General features: G+C 31.4%; 1 protein-coding gene across 1 annotated transcript in view; it reads right to left on the bottom strand.

The window, feature by feature from the left end:
* The window catches only part of LOC132731298 (fas-binding factor 1-like), a 33,507-nt gene that overhangs the window by 4,262 nt on the left and 11,960 nt on the right, over positions 1-17,285 (bottom strand). The window contains 12 exon segments of the mRNA XM_060717452.1: positions 500-714; positions 1,050-1,172; positions 1,534-1,652; positions 1,990-2,129; positions 3,821-3,979; positions 4,587-4,634; positions 5,053-5,153; positions 7,136-7,219; positions 7,437-8,074; positions 8,431-8,540; positions 15,509-15,666; positions 16,028-16,352. Of these exon segments, the coding sequence (XP_060573435.1) occupies positions 500-714; positions 1,050-1,172; positions 1,534-1,652; positions 1,990-2,129; positions 3,821-3,979; positions 4,587-4,634; positions 5,053-5,153; positions 7,136-7,219; positions 7,437-8,074; positions 8,431-8,540; positions 15,509-15,666; positions 16,028-16,352 (2,220 nt within the window).

Below are 17,285 nucleotides of genomic sequence, written 5' to 3'. Positions count from 1 at the left end.
CCTAGGTAGGGGAGGGGGAAACAAGCATCTTCATTTTCATAAACTTTCAAGACTATCTTAACTACCTAAACACAAATTCTTTTTATAATCTTACTGTATATCCATCTGTTACAAAAAATACAAAGTTAAAAAACAACTTTTCCTGTTATTACAGACACTGTTGATTATCTATTTCAGTGGTCAAATAAATCCATCATTAGTCAGATTTTTACACTTATAGACTATTGGTGTTAACTTGATCTTATAGCCACATCCTTAGTTAATATTCAATTCATTTTCCTCCATCAACATTGGCAATAACATTTTATTTAGTCCTTTATATGCAATAAAAATGGAACAAAACACTGTGTCTTAAAGAACATGCTAGCTTTCATTTTTCTTATTTGTCAAGGGGTTCTTATACTTACAAAATATTCTATAAATGACTAATATTCTGAAATATTCTTTAAATTTTTCTTTTTTGTCTTTTTTGTATATAAAAATATCCATAAAAACAGACCTGTCCCGGGCCTCAGCTATAGCCTTTGTGAGGGCCTCAAATTCAGCTTTAGCTTGTGCTGACTTGATCTGATACTGGCCACCTTCTTCCTTCGCCATTTCTTTTCATGGCAAAACTGACTTGGGGTTCCTCTGCTAGGGCCCCGCCCTGTTTTGGGTTTCCTTATGATATACTGTGCCCAAAAGTGTTTGATCTTTGTCTACCTCCAATAATGCCTTCCTGCAATTAATTTAAGACATGCCTATTGATGCTTTAAATGAAATCCATTTTACATTTTTATAAAAAACCACAACAATAAACCTATTTCATACTTTGCTGCTTATCATATTTTTTTTGTGGGTAATGTGGGTATTTTTAGACACAAAACTGATATGGTAACTTTCCATCTTTACTGATCGAGGAACCATCTCCCTTTTGAAAGCTAGCTAGATAGCTTCTCACATGAAAGATTCAAAAGATCTTTATGGGATTTTAGCCCACAGTGGTGACTGTATCTCAGACAAAAGAATCACATTTATATAAATAGGTCTATGTATTTTGGTATACATACTCTACTTTTTTCCATGTTAGTTCTTTCTCTAGCTTGATGATCACTCCAGGCTCTCCTCTCATCCTCTAATGCCGTCTGTAACCCTTGTAATCTAGACTGCTCTTGTTTTACCTTCCATCTTTCCTGTAATTAAATACAATATCTTTCCTATAATTAAGTAACTTTCCTATATTTGAAACACATTATCTTTCTTATTATCCTATAATCAAATACAATATATTTCTTAAAATATTTTACTACTTGTATAACAAAAAACATTTTTCCTATCATTTCAAAACATTCTTCCTAGAATTAAATAACAGATCCTCCATATAAACAACATAAAATATTTTTCATATAATAAAAATATTATATCTTTCCTCTAAATAAATATACTGCAGTAATCAGATTTGTATATATTTTTATGTATTTCAGTTTTGATAAAAGTCTTAAAATATCCATTAAAAGATTATTTGCAGAAGCAAAACACTGTTAATTTATATACCTCCTCGAGCATGCGTGTTTGTTCTCTAATCTGTGTCTCTAGACGCGCTACAAGCTCCTGAAGTCTCTGACGTTCCTGATCATTGTCTTCCTGCTGCTTGTTTAGACGATCTTGTAACACTGAAATATCCATTGTATTTTCATTATCGACAGTTAACACCCTATAGTCAATGATGGTCAAGTAGGAATTGTTAAATAATAGAGTAACATTGCTGAAATTTTGCATATCAAATATGTTGATATCAAGAATCATTAAAACTTCTGCAATCCTATTATACTTAAAGAGGGAATAATAGGTAGTAGCTATTGGTTATAGGAGCTTTTCCTACAGCAGTACACTAGATTATTCTCAGAGACTGACAGTGGAACAATAACAGGTCTTGTGTGTCCAAAAATAGGGTAAAATTATTGAATGCATTTGACAACATAATTATATCATAACTGATATCTAACTTACTTTTAAGTTGTTCATCTTTAGCTCTAAGAGTTATCTCTCTGTCATCTAGACCTTGAGCATGCCAGTTTTGCACCTTATGCTGTAAATCTCCTAAATCTTTGGCATTATTATTGATTAGTTCAACAGCTGCTATTAACGACCTGAAAAAATAGTTATTTAACAAAATAAATCCATAGCAAATAAAATTTAAATCAATACTACTGAAAAATGCTAATGTATGTATCTTATATTCCAAAATTTTATATAAAACATCAAATAAAAAATATTTCCCCAATTAACATTAAAGTCCAAGTGTGACTAAATGATGAAACTTCTCAGGAAACTCTGACCTGGCATCATTTACAGTATATATACATGTATTATTATTATTATAATTTTAACAGATAAAGAGAAGAATTATTAGCCAAGAGATAACAATAATAAACTCAATAATTAGAGAACCTGAAAACAAATTACATGTACCAAGTTTTTGTCTAATTTAGAGGAATAAATCCTATCCATAAACAATGCTTACTTATATAGATTCTTAAATCTTTGAATACAATCAGCAATGCCACTAGTTTAGTACAATGTTAATTTAGTGGACACAGTCTGACCAGATTTTATATGTATGGCTGCTGAATATTAAAATTTTAAAACAAAAGCAACAACCGACCTCATTCCCCCACATTTTCTGTAAGGACAACAATAATTCGTACAAAGTCAAAAGGTTTTAAAAATTTTTCCCCAAAAAATTTTAAAAACAACTCTTTTTTAAACAAAATTTGGGAATATTTTTTTGTTTTTGTTTTAAAAATTTTAAGGGTTTTTTTTCTTTTAAAAAAACAAAAGGGACTACAAAATTTCCTTAAAAGTATCAATTTTACTAGCGCAGCTTGCATCATCGCTTAATTTTTTAGAACGTTCCCTAAAACTTTTTCCGGTCTCCTTCGTTCCTTCTTTATTTTTCCCCTTTAAAAGCTTGTCTTGAAATTATTTCTATAATTTTTAAAACAGTCAAAGGGAAGCCATGGTTTTTTCCAAAAATTTCAGCCCAAAGTTAAAAACCCAATTTTTTGAAATCCTTTTGAACAAAACATTTTTAAGCCCAAAATTTCAAAAAAACATTTCCTTGCCTCTTTTTGATTTTAACTTCAGATGTTGAATGCTACTTAAAAATCTTTAAATCTTTCTTCCCATAAAAAGAAATGAAGTTATATCTTATTCCTATAGCCTGTAAAATTTCAGCCATTCCTAGTTGCACTTAAAAAATAATAATGCTCATTGCTTTAATGAGTTAAAAAAGAAATTTCTTTATTGCAAAGTAAACCAAACCTTCATTACAATAATAAACATTTAATTACAAATACTTGAAACACACAGAAGGAAAACTTAAAGGGACTCCACAAAGGTTTTTGACATGAAGGGACTAGAAATAATTTTTCAAGATTAATGTTCCATTTGACTTAGGGTAGACTTGTAACTTGTGTACAACATTTTAGATCATTAGATCACTCAGTTTTCCAGAATAATCTACTAATTGTGATAAATGAGCAAAAATTCAAGAGTATTATTTCTTTGTCCTTTGCAAATCATTCTTTTTAAAGGCTCCAGTTGATCTATGTAATAATTCAAGTTTTATGTTTTTATTTAGGTTTTTGGACCTAAGTAAAGTTCCTTCAAAGTCAATTCCTTTTTACAAGATAGAACAGCCCATACTCATACAAATTGTAAATGAAATGGAATGCCTTCAAAATAAGGCTTATAGGGAAATTCCAAATAAAGATGGTATTAAATATGAACATTTAATTGACAAATGTATTCAGAGTTACTATTTGACAATCCTTTGTACCTTTGTATTTCTTTGAGTTTTTCTATTTCTTGAGCTTTATCTTTCTCACTTTCCTCCAGTTTTTTGTACATGTTAGATAATATATCTGACTTCTGATCCTCCATCTGTTTCATCTTTGATAATTGTTGATTTAATAATGCTTCATTCTCTGCCCTCCATCTTATAATTATATAGAAAATATCATAACATGCAAGTGTTTCATTATACTTTAACAAGGGCAGGTATTATTCTTTAAAACAGCACACCTCCAGATTCATGCTTATTTTCAAGAAAATTTTGAAAATGTTTTAAGAAATAAAATATTGTCATGTGAACAACAAAAGTAATTTTCACGTTGCAAACAGCACATTCAATTCAGGTAAATTACCAAATAAAGGTCAAAATATGCAAAAATAGTTTATACTGCATTAGTCATACAGGAGAAATTTTATGATAAATACTGCAATTGCATATAACAAGTAAATCATTACTTGAATTGTGAATATTTTTACTTTTCTTAAAGTCAAAATTGATTTTCTTGAAATGTTTTGGTTCATCTGGAGGCATGCAGCTTTAATGTAGGAGAGTATATATAAGAATGTGAATGAATTTACCAAAAATCGCTAGGTGACCCGAAACATGTTGCACAGAATATTTCCTCTAGTATTAAACTCTGATATCAACTATAATTGTATTGTGTAAGTTATGAAATGAACTTCTGTTCGATTCTGTTGTGTTCATTTATATTCTATACACTTATATCTAAGGTTATTTCTTAAACACTTACCTTTGCTCTCTTTTAGTGTGAGTTTCCTCTTGGAGAGCAATTCTGTTCCTGCAAAATGAACATAATAAATAAAACAATGACAGTAAACACAATTATACATATTTAAAATTATGACTATACAAATTAGATACATCATTTCATTCTTTATAAAATATGTAACATTATACTTCTCTGAGGAGTTCATGCTCTTTTACATCAAACATTGCAACAATTTTTTGCCTTTTTAGTTTAGAAAAGAACATTTTGTGTCTTTTTTTCACATTACTTAAAGCTTGAAGTAACAACTTTGTTTATATATTATCTTTTACAGTTTGTGAAAAAACTTGTAGCATCTTGGGAAGCTCTCTTGTGAGATACATGTATAAGGTAACAATTTCATGACACCTGCAATCCCTGGCTAGACTGGCAGACACTGGAACCACTAGGTCACATCTCCCCTCTATGTATTATATAAAGTTTGACTTACTTGAATGATGTTTCTATGGCTGCAATTTCTTCCTCGTACCTCAGTTTAGTACTGGCCAAGATATCTTTAGCATACTGTAGCTCAACCTCTAAACGTCGGATCTGTAAAACAGATTAGTTTGTCAGAAATTGTACTACCTTTGTAATTACCCATCAGTTCTTCTTATTTTCACAAAAAGTTTTTGTTAGTGCTCTAACTGTTGGACATTATTCAAAAACAGATTTTTTAAGTGCAACACATTTTGTTTTTTAACAGATTTTTTTAGTGAAACACATTTTGTTTTTTAATCTTATATTTTGATTAATTGTATTTCAAAAATCAAACAAGAGCCATGTCAACATGGCCATCCCCCGCCGAATGTGTTTGCTCATTGGAAGAATGTATAATTATGTAGTAGAGCAGAATAATTCCATTTTAAGAGGTCTTTTGGTAATGAAAACTGATGGCTATAGTGATTACAGATTTGAAACCTATGTGAATACTGATGGCTGAAAATAACAAAGGGCAATAACTGAAAAATAATGCAGGGTAGGTTATCATTCTTGTGTGCTGCATCCCTCCTCAGTAAAATCTATCCACCTATGAAGTTTCAAGTTGGTACCTCAAATACTTTTTGAGAAAAAAATTGAATTGAAAAATTAAGTATGAAAAATAACAAAGGGCAATAACTCAAAAATTATAAATGGTAGAGTTATCATTCTTGTGCACTGCACAACTCCTGAGTGAGATCTATGCACCTATGAAGTTTCATAATGATATCTCAAAGGCCTTTTGAGTTATGCTCTGGACAAAAATTAATTTTGAAAAATAAAAAAGGGCAATAACTAAAACAATTATGCAGGGTAGAGTTATCGTTCTTGTGCACTGCACTCTGCCTCAATGAGATTCATCCACCTATGAAGTTTCAAGTTGATACCTCAAATACTTTTTGAGATAAGCTCCGGACAAAATAGTATGAAAAAGAACAAAGGGCAAGAACTCAAAAATTGTACAGGGAAGAGTTATCATTCTTGTGCACAGCATTCCTCCTCATTAAAATCTATCCACATATGACATTTCATGTTGACATCTCAAACACTTTTTGAGTTATGCTCCACTCGGGTGAAAAATTAGGTATGAAAAATAACAAAGGGCAATAACTCAAAAATTATGAAAGGTAGAGTTATCATTCTTGTGCACTGCACACCTCCTGAGTGAGATCTATGCACCTATGAAGTTTCATTTTGATATCTCAAAGGCTTTTTTAGTTATGCTCTGGACAAAAATAAATTTTGAAAAATAACAAAGGGCAATAACTCAAAAATAATGCAGGGTAGAGTTATCATTCTTGTGCAATGCACTCCTCCTCAATAAGATCCATCCACCTATGAAGTTTCAAGTTGATACCTCAAATACTTTTTGAGATAAGCTCTGGACAAAATAGCATGAAAAAGAACAAAGGGCAATAACTCAAAAATTGTATAGGGAAGAGTTATCATTCTTGCGCACAACATTCCTCCTCAATAAGATCTATCCAACTATGACATTTCATGTTGATATCTCAAACACTTTTGAGTTTTGCTCCACTCAGGTGAAAAATTAAGTATGAAAAATAACAAAGGGCAATATCTCAAAAATTATGAAAGGTAGAGTTATCATTCTTGTGCACTGCACACCTCCTGAGTGAGATATATGCACCTATGAAGTTTCATGTTGATATCTCATAGGCTTTTGGAGTTATGATCTGGACAAAAATCAATTTTGAAAAATAACAAAGGGCAATAACTCAAAAATTATGCAGGGTAGAGTTATCATTCTTGTGCACTGCACTCCTCCTCAATGAGGTCTATCAGCCTATGAAGTTTCAAGTTGATAACTCAAATACTTTTAGAGATATGCTCTGGACAAAAATGTCGGACGGAAGGACGGACGGACGGACGGAAGGTCGGACGGACAGACGGACGGAGACTATTTTTTTTTTTCCCCGCCGCCTTTTCGGCGGGGGATAATAAGCTACTTTTCTAAATGTCTATGCAGAAAATCACTGGTATTTTTTTTTCAAAAATTTTAGCCTGGTTATGTTTAAGTCACAAAAGGCTCAAACCTTGGACTGAGCATCAAGATCCACCTGGCCTGCCAGACCAAAACTCATGTCATCCATAAACATTGAACTTCCTGTGCTGAATAACTGAAATGTCAATATATGAAAAAATAAATAATATTTAAAAATATTTGGCTGATGTTATGCACAACAAGCATTGAAAACCCTTTCAAAATTATTGAAATTATTATTGTTGTTACTTCTTACATATCTTTTTTTTTATTTCAACTATAAAAGCAACATAGAAATATAGAAACAGTATAAACTCAATCAGCCCAAAACTGTACACATTTAAACAATATACCTGTGCTTCTGGGACAAGTGGTTGCTGAAGTTGTTGCTGTAATTGCTGTTGAAATTGCTGTTGCTGTCTCTGCAACATTTGTTGCTGTCGCTGTACCTGTTTCATTATCTGTTGCTGTTTTATTTGCTGCTGACGCTGCAGAAGTTGCTGTTGTTGTTGTAACTGCTGGGTACCAGACATCTGAGAACCAGTCATCATATCTGGCATACTTGGAATACCAGTCTGATACTGCTGGGAGCTAGATGGGAATCCCATATTCTGAGTAGACTGGATACTGGCTTGAACTGTAAAGTCTGGTTGCATTCCCATCTGCAAGGAACTAGTCTGTGGTAGACTTTGTGGTAGACTGGTTTGAGTCGAACCTGTCTGTTGTAAACCAGTCTGTAAATCAGCAGACTGGTCCCTGCTTGTGTCCTTCCTCTTAAAACTAAAGAAATCTGTTGATGAGTTTAATTCATCTTCAGCTTGCTCAGTTTCTGGCTGCTGCTGTTGTTGACTTGAGTTTGGTACTGGAGATGTTTGTATTGCTGACTGCTGCATACCAGATACTGGCTGTTGTTGTTGTTCAGGTGGTTGTGCTGATGGAAGTGTTTTCAGTTGCTCCAATAAAGACTTGGAACGGGGACTTGTCTCTAAAACTAATAGATGTATAAACAATATTTATACATAGTAATATATATAAAAGTAGACATACATAAATGTTATGATTGTTAGTCACAGATAAATGCATTATTATTCATTTGTCTTACATTATGACAATGTAAGCTATAATCCTAAATATTCAAAAGTTAACTTGTCTATTAAGACCAGGGGAATGACAATAGGTCTCTGTTGTAAAGTGGTCTTTCTCAAATGGTAAAGGTCATTTTGCACCAACATTGAAAAAATCTGATACCAAAATGATGGCTCTACATTGACAGAAATTCTATACAAGTTTTATTCATCATTTAAGGGAATGCTTCAAATGTTTATTTAATGAATCAAACTTATTTACGTTTCCTTTCAGGGCTTCTAGGGCTTTTTCTCTGACCTTCTTTCTTGAATCTTGGAGACATATTCATCTGATTTCTCCTTACTGCTGACTCAAACAATGGTTTCTTACTACTGAAATAAAGATAAATATTTACCCATATATTAATGTCACTAAGGTAAAATACCCTTCCATTGCTTATAAAGCTAATGTACTTAAACATGTACACTAAAGAATTATAATATAAAGATAAGTCTAAAAACAATATTTTTTTGTATGAATTATTTTGCACATATTCATGACGATAATAATTAATGTTCAAACTTTTGGAAGCTTCAATTTTTTACAAAAATTAGACAGAGAAGCCGTCCTTCAAAATAGGTACATGTATATATCTTTGTTGATATAGCAGAGAAAGGAAAAGTTGGATTTCAGGTATTTATTTTAAGGTAACACGAACTAATTTTTGTCTTTCACTTGCAGTTTTTACAAAACTACTATAAAATGCTTTGTTTATAAATGATTCCTCTTAAAAGTGTTTATTTTTAAAACAAGTAACTACATCATAATAACAAGAGCTGTCGGTAGGACAGCACGCTCGACTATTCTAAGTGCTTGATAGTAAAGAGCCTTGATACTGTTAAATTTTTTAAGTTCACAAAAGGGCTAATTTTTTTTTATAAATTCATGTTATAGGCCTTAAAGAGAGTCTAATTATACAGTATTGGCTTGACTATTTGGAAGGTAATGTCACAACGGTGTTTTATTGAGTATAATAATACTAATTACCTATGAATACATAAATTTGACAGAAAAGGTACAAAGGCTTGTTATTAAGATGTTTTATCAAGTAAATCACTGCTTTATTATTATGAATGCATAAAATTGTCCCAAAAAAGGCACAAACCCTTCAGTAGTTATTGAGATAACAGCTTACAAGCAAAACTTTACCATGAATTTCTAAGTTGAAAAAGGGGAGAAAAATCAGCCTAAATGCAAGATAGAATTATGGATCTTTGTCAGTGACCTACAATTATGACCCTAAATGCATATGTGAAGTTTTAAATAAATATCTTTAATAGTTATTGAGATATGTAAAACTTGCATGTAAACATTAACCAAGACACTAAGTAGAAAAGGGGATATGAATCAGCCTTAATGCAAGACAGAGTTATGGAACTTGGTCAGTGACATACAATTATGACCCTCCAATTATGACCCTAAGTGCATGTGTAAAGTTTCAAGTAAATATCTTTGAAGACCTTTAACCAAAATTTCTAAGTTTCAAAGGGGCAAATAATTCTGCAAATATTGCAGGCAGAGTTATGCAATTTTGCAAACTGATGTACATTGTTACTATAAAAAAGTATTTTAAATTTCAATTGAATATCTCAAGCAATAATTGAGATATTTGACTTTACAAAAAAACTTTAACCAAAATTTCTAAGTTCCAAAGGGGCATAATTCTGTCAATATTGTAGGCAGAGTTATCCAACTTGTCAATCTGATGTACCTTGTTACTATAAATAAGTATTGTAAGTTTCAATTTAATATCTCAAGTAATAATTGAGATATTTGAATTTACAAAAAACTTTAACCAACGCAGACGCCGACGCGGACGCTGACGCCGACTACAATAGCTCTCATATTCTTCGAATAGTCGAGCTAAAAAGAAATATATTAGAATTATTACAGACCATGATGATTTAGATTATAAAAGATGAAATTAATATTATGCAATGATACAATTGTTAAATGTTTACCTTCAAAATTACCTAATTACTAAAGTCATCCATTTTAAAGCTGTTTCTTTACCACAATGTGGAGGCAAGTTTAGAAGTGAGACCTTATCATGTATGGTTAAATGATCATGTGACATTATGCTAACTGATCATGGGATCTTATAGTTAAATGATCATGAGACCATCAAGTTAAACAATCATGTGACCTAACTGTTAAATGATCATGTGACCCTACAGTTAAAAGATCATGTGACATTATTCTAACTGATCATGTGACCTTATAGTTCAATGATCACATGACCTTATAGCTCAATGATCATGTGACCATATAGTTAAATGATCATGTGACCATATAGTTAAATGATCATGTGACCCTACAATTAAATGATCATCTGACATTATGCTAACTGATCGTGTGATCTTATAGTTAAATGATCATGTGACCATATAGTTAAATGATCATGTGACCATATAGTTAAATGATCATGTGACCCTACAGTTAAATGACCATGATAATGTGACCTTTAAATTAAATGATAATGTGACAACATTTAAACATCCACATAATGTGACAACATTTAAACATCCACAATAAACATAAAACACAACACAGAAAGCAAAATGTCTGAATTAAACAAAAATAAAGTTTGTGTAAAAAATACAATAATCTGGAGTCTGATTATAATTCAAAGCTCTTTCTTGAGCATATATATTTACAGTCAAGCATGCTTTCTTTAAAAGATATTTTATATGTATATCTTATTGAATGTGACTTTTCATACTTTATAATCCAAAATATTAAATAGTCTGCACTGAGGTTGTGTTTTAGTTTGAATCTCAAATATCAAAATAATAAAACTTGGCAGTTAACCATGAAAAGCCTCGCCAGAATGGCATATCGGCCCTGGCTCCCTACTATAGGCATTTTACCTGTTAACATTATTTGAGCTAAAGACACTCGCCACTTTTTCAAACTGATAAAATCATATCTTGGCACAACAACATTTACAATGAATTTTTTTTATCAAATACAACTAAAATAAAAAGAAAACTTGACTGTAAATAAATGCTATAATTAGCAGTAATCCAGTTCCAATTTTGACATAAAATAAATCTCTGTTTAAGGTGTGAAATTAAGCTTTCTTACAAAATACACTTTGAAACAGTCAAATATATTTATATCTGAATTGAAACATGTGACCTAGAACCGCTCCTGTTCTGTTATGCACCAGTCAATATTTATCACGGCCCCCAAACACCTACAGAATTGTAGAAACTTTGGCTATTGGATTATTTAAACCCCAGTAAAACCCAAGCTCATAACTAAATGCCCCTGCACTGGGATTTGGCAATATCACATTCTACCCAAAACAAATCGGCTGCAGGTAAAAACTTGGCTCATAATCTCCGTTCCTGCCTGGTGTAGGGGACCATGGTAACAACTGACTGGTGGATTATAACAAAATGATATGACATATGTACCCCAAACATCTGAAACATCCCTGATCTCTTTAAAAAACAAAATTAAAAAAATAATAATATATATTATACATATATCAAGGGTTTTTTAAATGATTTTTTTGATTTCTGTCCTTATTGCTGTTTTATTAATGAAATTTTTTGCTTTTACTTTAAAAGTCCACATGCAGCAAAAGATATGACTTACCAAAATAAAATAAGAAGCCAACAGAAAGAGCCTGGGCAGGCCCCCGTGTTAGCTCAAGACCTACTAAAAAAAACAGAGCATAAAATGTCGTTATTTGATAACACTCAATAGTTTACCCCTATTCTGCTGAATCTGTATAATGGATTTACACTGCTTTGAATTTGGAACTGTTCATTTGAAGATTTCAGTATAAAAATACCAAAATTAAGCAAGCAATAGTATAGAGCCTGTTTAGACTAAATGGATATACAGACAGGCCTGGCTCTATACTAGTGACAAAGGCTGATCTCTTGCAGCAGATTAAGGGTTAAGTTTTGACAGACATGCATTGAGAGCACACAGTAATTGTATCTAAATATTATACATTATTTTCTATGGTTTCAAACAAGATAACTCTTGCTAAATTTGTCTAATTAAATATTACCTTATTTATGCACATATTCAATAAATTCAGATGTTTCCGTCTGGTATCAGTGAGTTATCCTTTTACCAGCAAATTTAGTCAAGTCTATTCTATTATAACTAACTATCTAATGATGTAGCTAAAATGTTATAGCTGTTGTTTTTTTTTAACTCTGACAGTTAAAATCATCAAGATCCATTTAAGTAGCTTCAGTTAACTAATCTTCACTTAAAAACAAAACCTTTCATAAAAAGGTTTATTTATGAATTGAAACATAATATATAAGTTTAAATTGGATAGGATGGACTCTTTAAATCAATATCAATCTAACTAAAAAATGTAAATTTAATTAATTATCTCACAGGTAAAAGATTCAAATATTGCACTATGCATGCACTGCTATAAAAATTGAAATACATATAAGCAAAAATTTTCAATCATATGAAAATGTTATTTGCAGACATTGATCAATATGGAAAGCTGCTAAGTAGCATAGTGTAAAAATAACTTAAAGTCAATTACTCAAGTAAAAAAATAAAGCTTAAAAACCAAATACTGGGCCATATCACACATATTTGAGTATGCCTGTAAACTCAAATACTTGGGACTTAAACTTGAAAATCAAGTTTAAAACTTGTCATCACGTATGATTCCCCAATTTTGCATTTACATAAATAAAATGTTAATGAAATTACTAATAATCAATAACTATTATAATCAATAAATAATCTTAAGTTCTATTTTCTTTGCATATTTTTGGTAATCTTGAGGACTTATAATGAAACTTTTTTATTAGATCTAAAGCTAAAATTTTGTTCATAAGTGAATGATTTCATGACGTCAAGATGATTTCAATGAAGATATTAAAAATATCACACTGACAACATCACACGTAAACCTACTTTGGGTCCGCTTTTTCTACTGGAGGTTTGGTTCCCGCACTCTGGCGCGGAGACAAAAATAGTCGTCCCCCTTCAGAAATTCAATCGGGACAAATTTGCACTAAATTTTAGGAGGTTTTTTTCCCTCTGAAAAGGGGTTTTTTATGTATAAAATAGGGTTATTTTTTTTCTATTGTACAAGAATATTTACATGTTTATTTACAGTCAAACCTTGAATTGAAGACCAATAAATGTAAAATAAAAAGAACAATGTTTTAAAGATAGAGTATTATTTTTTTTACCTAACCAAGAAGACCTTTACAGGTTTAGCAGTGAAAAAATTAGCCCCGCTTTTTCTGTTTAATGCCAGGTAAATTGCTTACAAACAGTACAAGTAATGAAACTATGTGTTCTTTTGTGTAAACAAGATCATCCAGTGATTATGTCTTATTCCAGTTTAACAACTGATAGGCAGTCATCAAATTTGCATAAAAATGTAAACAATGGAAAGGTCCATTGCTAAAACTGTATTTATAAAATTAAATGGTTCATAAAGAACATCCGATTAATTCTAAAATGCAAGAAAAGGTTCTGTTTAAAAATGTGTAATGAACATATATACATTGTAAAGGTAAAATTATAGAGGCAGGCAGTAAGAAAGCCTCAGTTTGTATGATTAGAGACATCAGAATCAATGTTCACTAAGCAGTAATAGAAAAAATGTTGTTTCATATTACTCTAACCTAAATGAAACAGGTTTGTGATTCAATTCTGTAGAGAATTTATAGATCTGACATTATTTCAAACCTATTGTTGGTGTAAATTCATTGGCCTGAAGCTGTTTCAAATCTGTAGTTGAAGTGAATTTATAGTTTTGAAATTAATTTTTATCTGTACTTTATGTAAATTTATAGCTTTGAAATCAATGCAAATCTGGCCTTCAATTCCAGTTTGACTGTAGTTAACTGTAAACATGTTTAAATAATCTCATCTATAGGTATACAAGGTCCTTCACCAAATAGTAAAATTATATGGAAAAAAGTATTTAAATACTAAGGATACAAACTAGATTATGTATAGAGAATATTAGGGAAAACAGATTGACAGAAATATAGTTGAAAATTATTGAAATCTTCTTAGGAAAACAGGAATGTTAGAACATTCATTAATAGCTTGGATTTTAGCATATAGAAAACCCTCATATTACTCATCAGGCATGTCTAAAAGGTGGATACAATTTTTTCTTTTTAATTTTTATTTATCAAACTTGTAAAATCCTGCCTGGATTTTTTTTGTCAAAGTCATCAAAAGTGTAAGCACATATATCTGTCATTACTTTCTATCCAGTTTTACAATATCAGAAATTGTCTTTAGTGGCAAAGGGAAATGCACCAAACTGTTGATCAACGTTTAATGGATTAATTTTAATGATTATTTTATTATTATTTTTGCTAATCAAAATGCTTTAACACTCATGTGAAAAAGTATCATTTATCTTACAAAAACAGTATTCTAAAGAAGTTGATATATTGATAGATCTTAAGGAATTAATAGATACATTATAAGCAAACATTCCAATAGGTATGAAACTGTAAATACAGCCAAATCACTTTAAACTGGCATAAATTATTACATATTGGCCATGCAATGCTCACTTTTCTAAAGAAAAGAAACTAAAAAAAATTTACTCTTAACATAAATCAATTCGATGCTTAATCCATTACTTCATATAGACCTCTTTCCCCTCCCCCCATTTTTTTGAGGCCTCAAATGGTGAAAAAAAATGTCCTATCTAAGACCCCAAACACTTGTTTTCATTTGAGAAATGTTGTAAAAAAAAGTTATCACTTTTTCAGCGCGACCCCTATAAAATAAATACATCAGGGAGGGGGGGGCCCAGAGGGGGGATGTGCCCCCTTCTGAGTAGGGGTTTGAGGGGAGGGCCTCATCCCCAAAAAGATTTTTGACTTGTGAGAGGCTAAAATTGGCCTTAGGTCGATCAGAAGGTAAATTGTAACCAAAGCTGAAAAACTTTTGACTATCTCTATCCATTGAGATATTGCAGCACTTTGAAATCAGTTTTGATGGAAAAAAACAATGAAAAATAGTAATTTTTGGCAATTTTGAGATGTCCCCTTGTTGCCATGGTAATTGAAAATTTAAGATTGAGCATGCCCTGACAAAAGCTATGGTCCAGTCAACATTTGTGCCAAGTTTGATGAATATTGAAGCATCTTTTATAGTTTCATAGCAATTTGAACTTGTAACAGGAGACTTTTCAATGAAAACAGCCATTTTTTCACAAAATGCTCATGCAGAAATGGGTTAAAGGTGTTGCATTGTTCAATTGTTGCCATTTTTAAGTAACTTGTCTGTAATTATACACTACATTAACAAAGTCAATCTGTACCTCAGTAGTTTACTTGGGTCTATTTCATCGCCAAGACCAAGGTAATCATCTTTTTTCCCACCAGACTGAGACAGTTTAGGTTCTGGTTGCTTGGCTGGTGCTGGGCTAGAAACAGCTTGAGGTTTAGGTTGTTGAGCTGGCTTAGGTTGAGACTGTAACTAAAATATGTATATCACTGAATAAGTTTTAGAGGTAAAACAAAAAACAGTTGCTTGGTTTTTTACCAATCAAAGATTTGACTGTTAATATTCTTTAAACTTGTTTAAAGGTCTTTTAATGTTTCTCAAATATTTGCATTCATTTCTGAACTACTGATATATTATTTATATGCAGGCAAAAATTCCACAACATACATTTATAGAAAATCCTTACTGTACAATAACTTACATCAATTCCACAAAAACAATTATATTGATCCCATAATAAACAATTACACCAGCCATACAATATACATTTACACAAGAAATAGTCATTGAAAATCTTATTTAAAGCATAAATAATCATTATTAATATGTTTACCAATGGTTGCCCTTGTCTGGCAGGAGCAGAGAATGAGGATGCTTTCAGGAAATCATATTCCTCCTCTTCATCATCACTCTTTAGTCCTAGCCAATCAGCTGCCTTTGTTGACTTGCTAGGCGGAGTCACTGGTTTAGCCTCTACCTTTTTCTGTACAGGAGGCTCCACCTGTTTGGCTGGAGTTTTATCTGAAGTTTTATCTGGAGTTTTCCCTCCAGTGGCCATCTCTAACCAGTCCATACTGTCATCCTCAACTGGTTTCTTTGTCATACTAGATTTAGGCGGATCATCGTTCAAGCCAAATATATCATCATCATCTTGAAACCTGTTCATAATCATATAAAAAATATCTGAAAATTATGATGCATTCCTGTTAAAAAAATGTGTTTGGCTTAAGTGATAATTAAATCATAGTACAGTAAAAACTCTGAAAACCGCACCCTGTCCGGACTTGACCAAAAGTCCGGTTTTAAGAGGATTCTGGTTTTCAGAGGTTTTATACATTATTGATTATTATGATGTGTTTGAACAATATCTTTGTTCAATCATTTTGTATTTACTTTTCAACACTTTTTTCTTAGTCATGTTTTAATTTCTTTTTGCAATAAATGTCTTAAGTAATTTTATTATGCAAATCCATGTTCAATGTATATGGAATTTAGTATTAATATTTTGCATATATAGAGTCTAATTAATATCCAAACAAGGATAACTTCAAGGTCAAAATTTTAAGCAAAACAGCAAAAGTTTCTCAATTCTGCTAGACATTTTATATTAAAAAAAATCACACAACAAATTTACAACATTTTGAAAAACCATGCCTATACAGGGAAAGACACAATTATGATGGAAGAGCTTCAATTTAATTGCCAATAAGAAATTAACACACACTGAAAAGTGTTTTCACCCCTGCATAGATAAAAAAAAAGGGTAATCATTAATTGTTAATTGAACACGTCACCAGTTGAGATTATGTTTTAATCTACATTAAAATACACAGAAAGTTGACACTTAAAACTGCTGTCCGGTTTTCAGAGGATTTTTTATGCATGTTTAGCATTAGAAACCATAGAAAATCGTCCAGTTTTCGGAATTCAGAGGTTCCGGTATTCAGAGGATTTTTTTTCAATGAACATTATAAGGAGAATTTACGGGACTTTTGAAATGGTCCGGTTTTCAGAGGATTCCGGTTTTCAGAGTTTTTACTGTATTATTATACTAGTTTCAAAACTCAGTTTGTACAAAATTTTGCAAGTTT

This window comes from Ruditapes philippinarum, unplaced genomic scaffold (genome assembly GCF_026571515.1).
Source record: "Ruditapes philippinarum isolate M1 unplaced genomic scaffold, ASM2657151v2 ctg5249_1_1_1_1, whole genome shotgun sequence".
Classification (NCBI taxonomy): Eukaryota; Metazoa; Mollusca; class Bivalvia; order Venerida; family Veneridae; genus Ruditapes; species Ruditapes philippinarum.
This window is presented reverse-complemented; position numbering and strand designations above follow the sequence as displayed.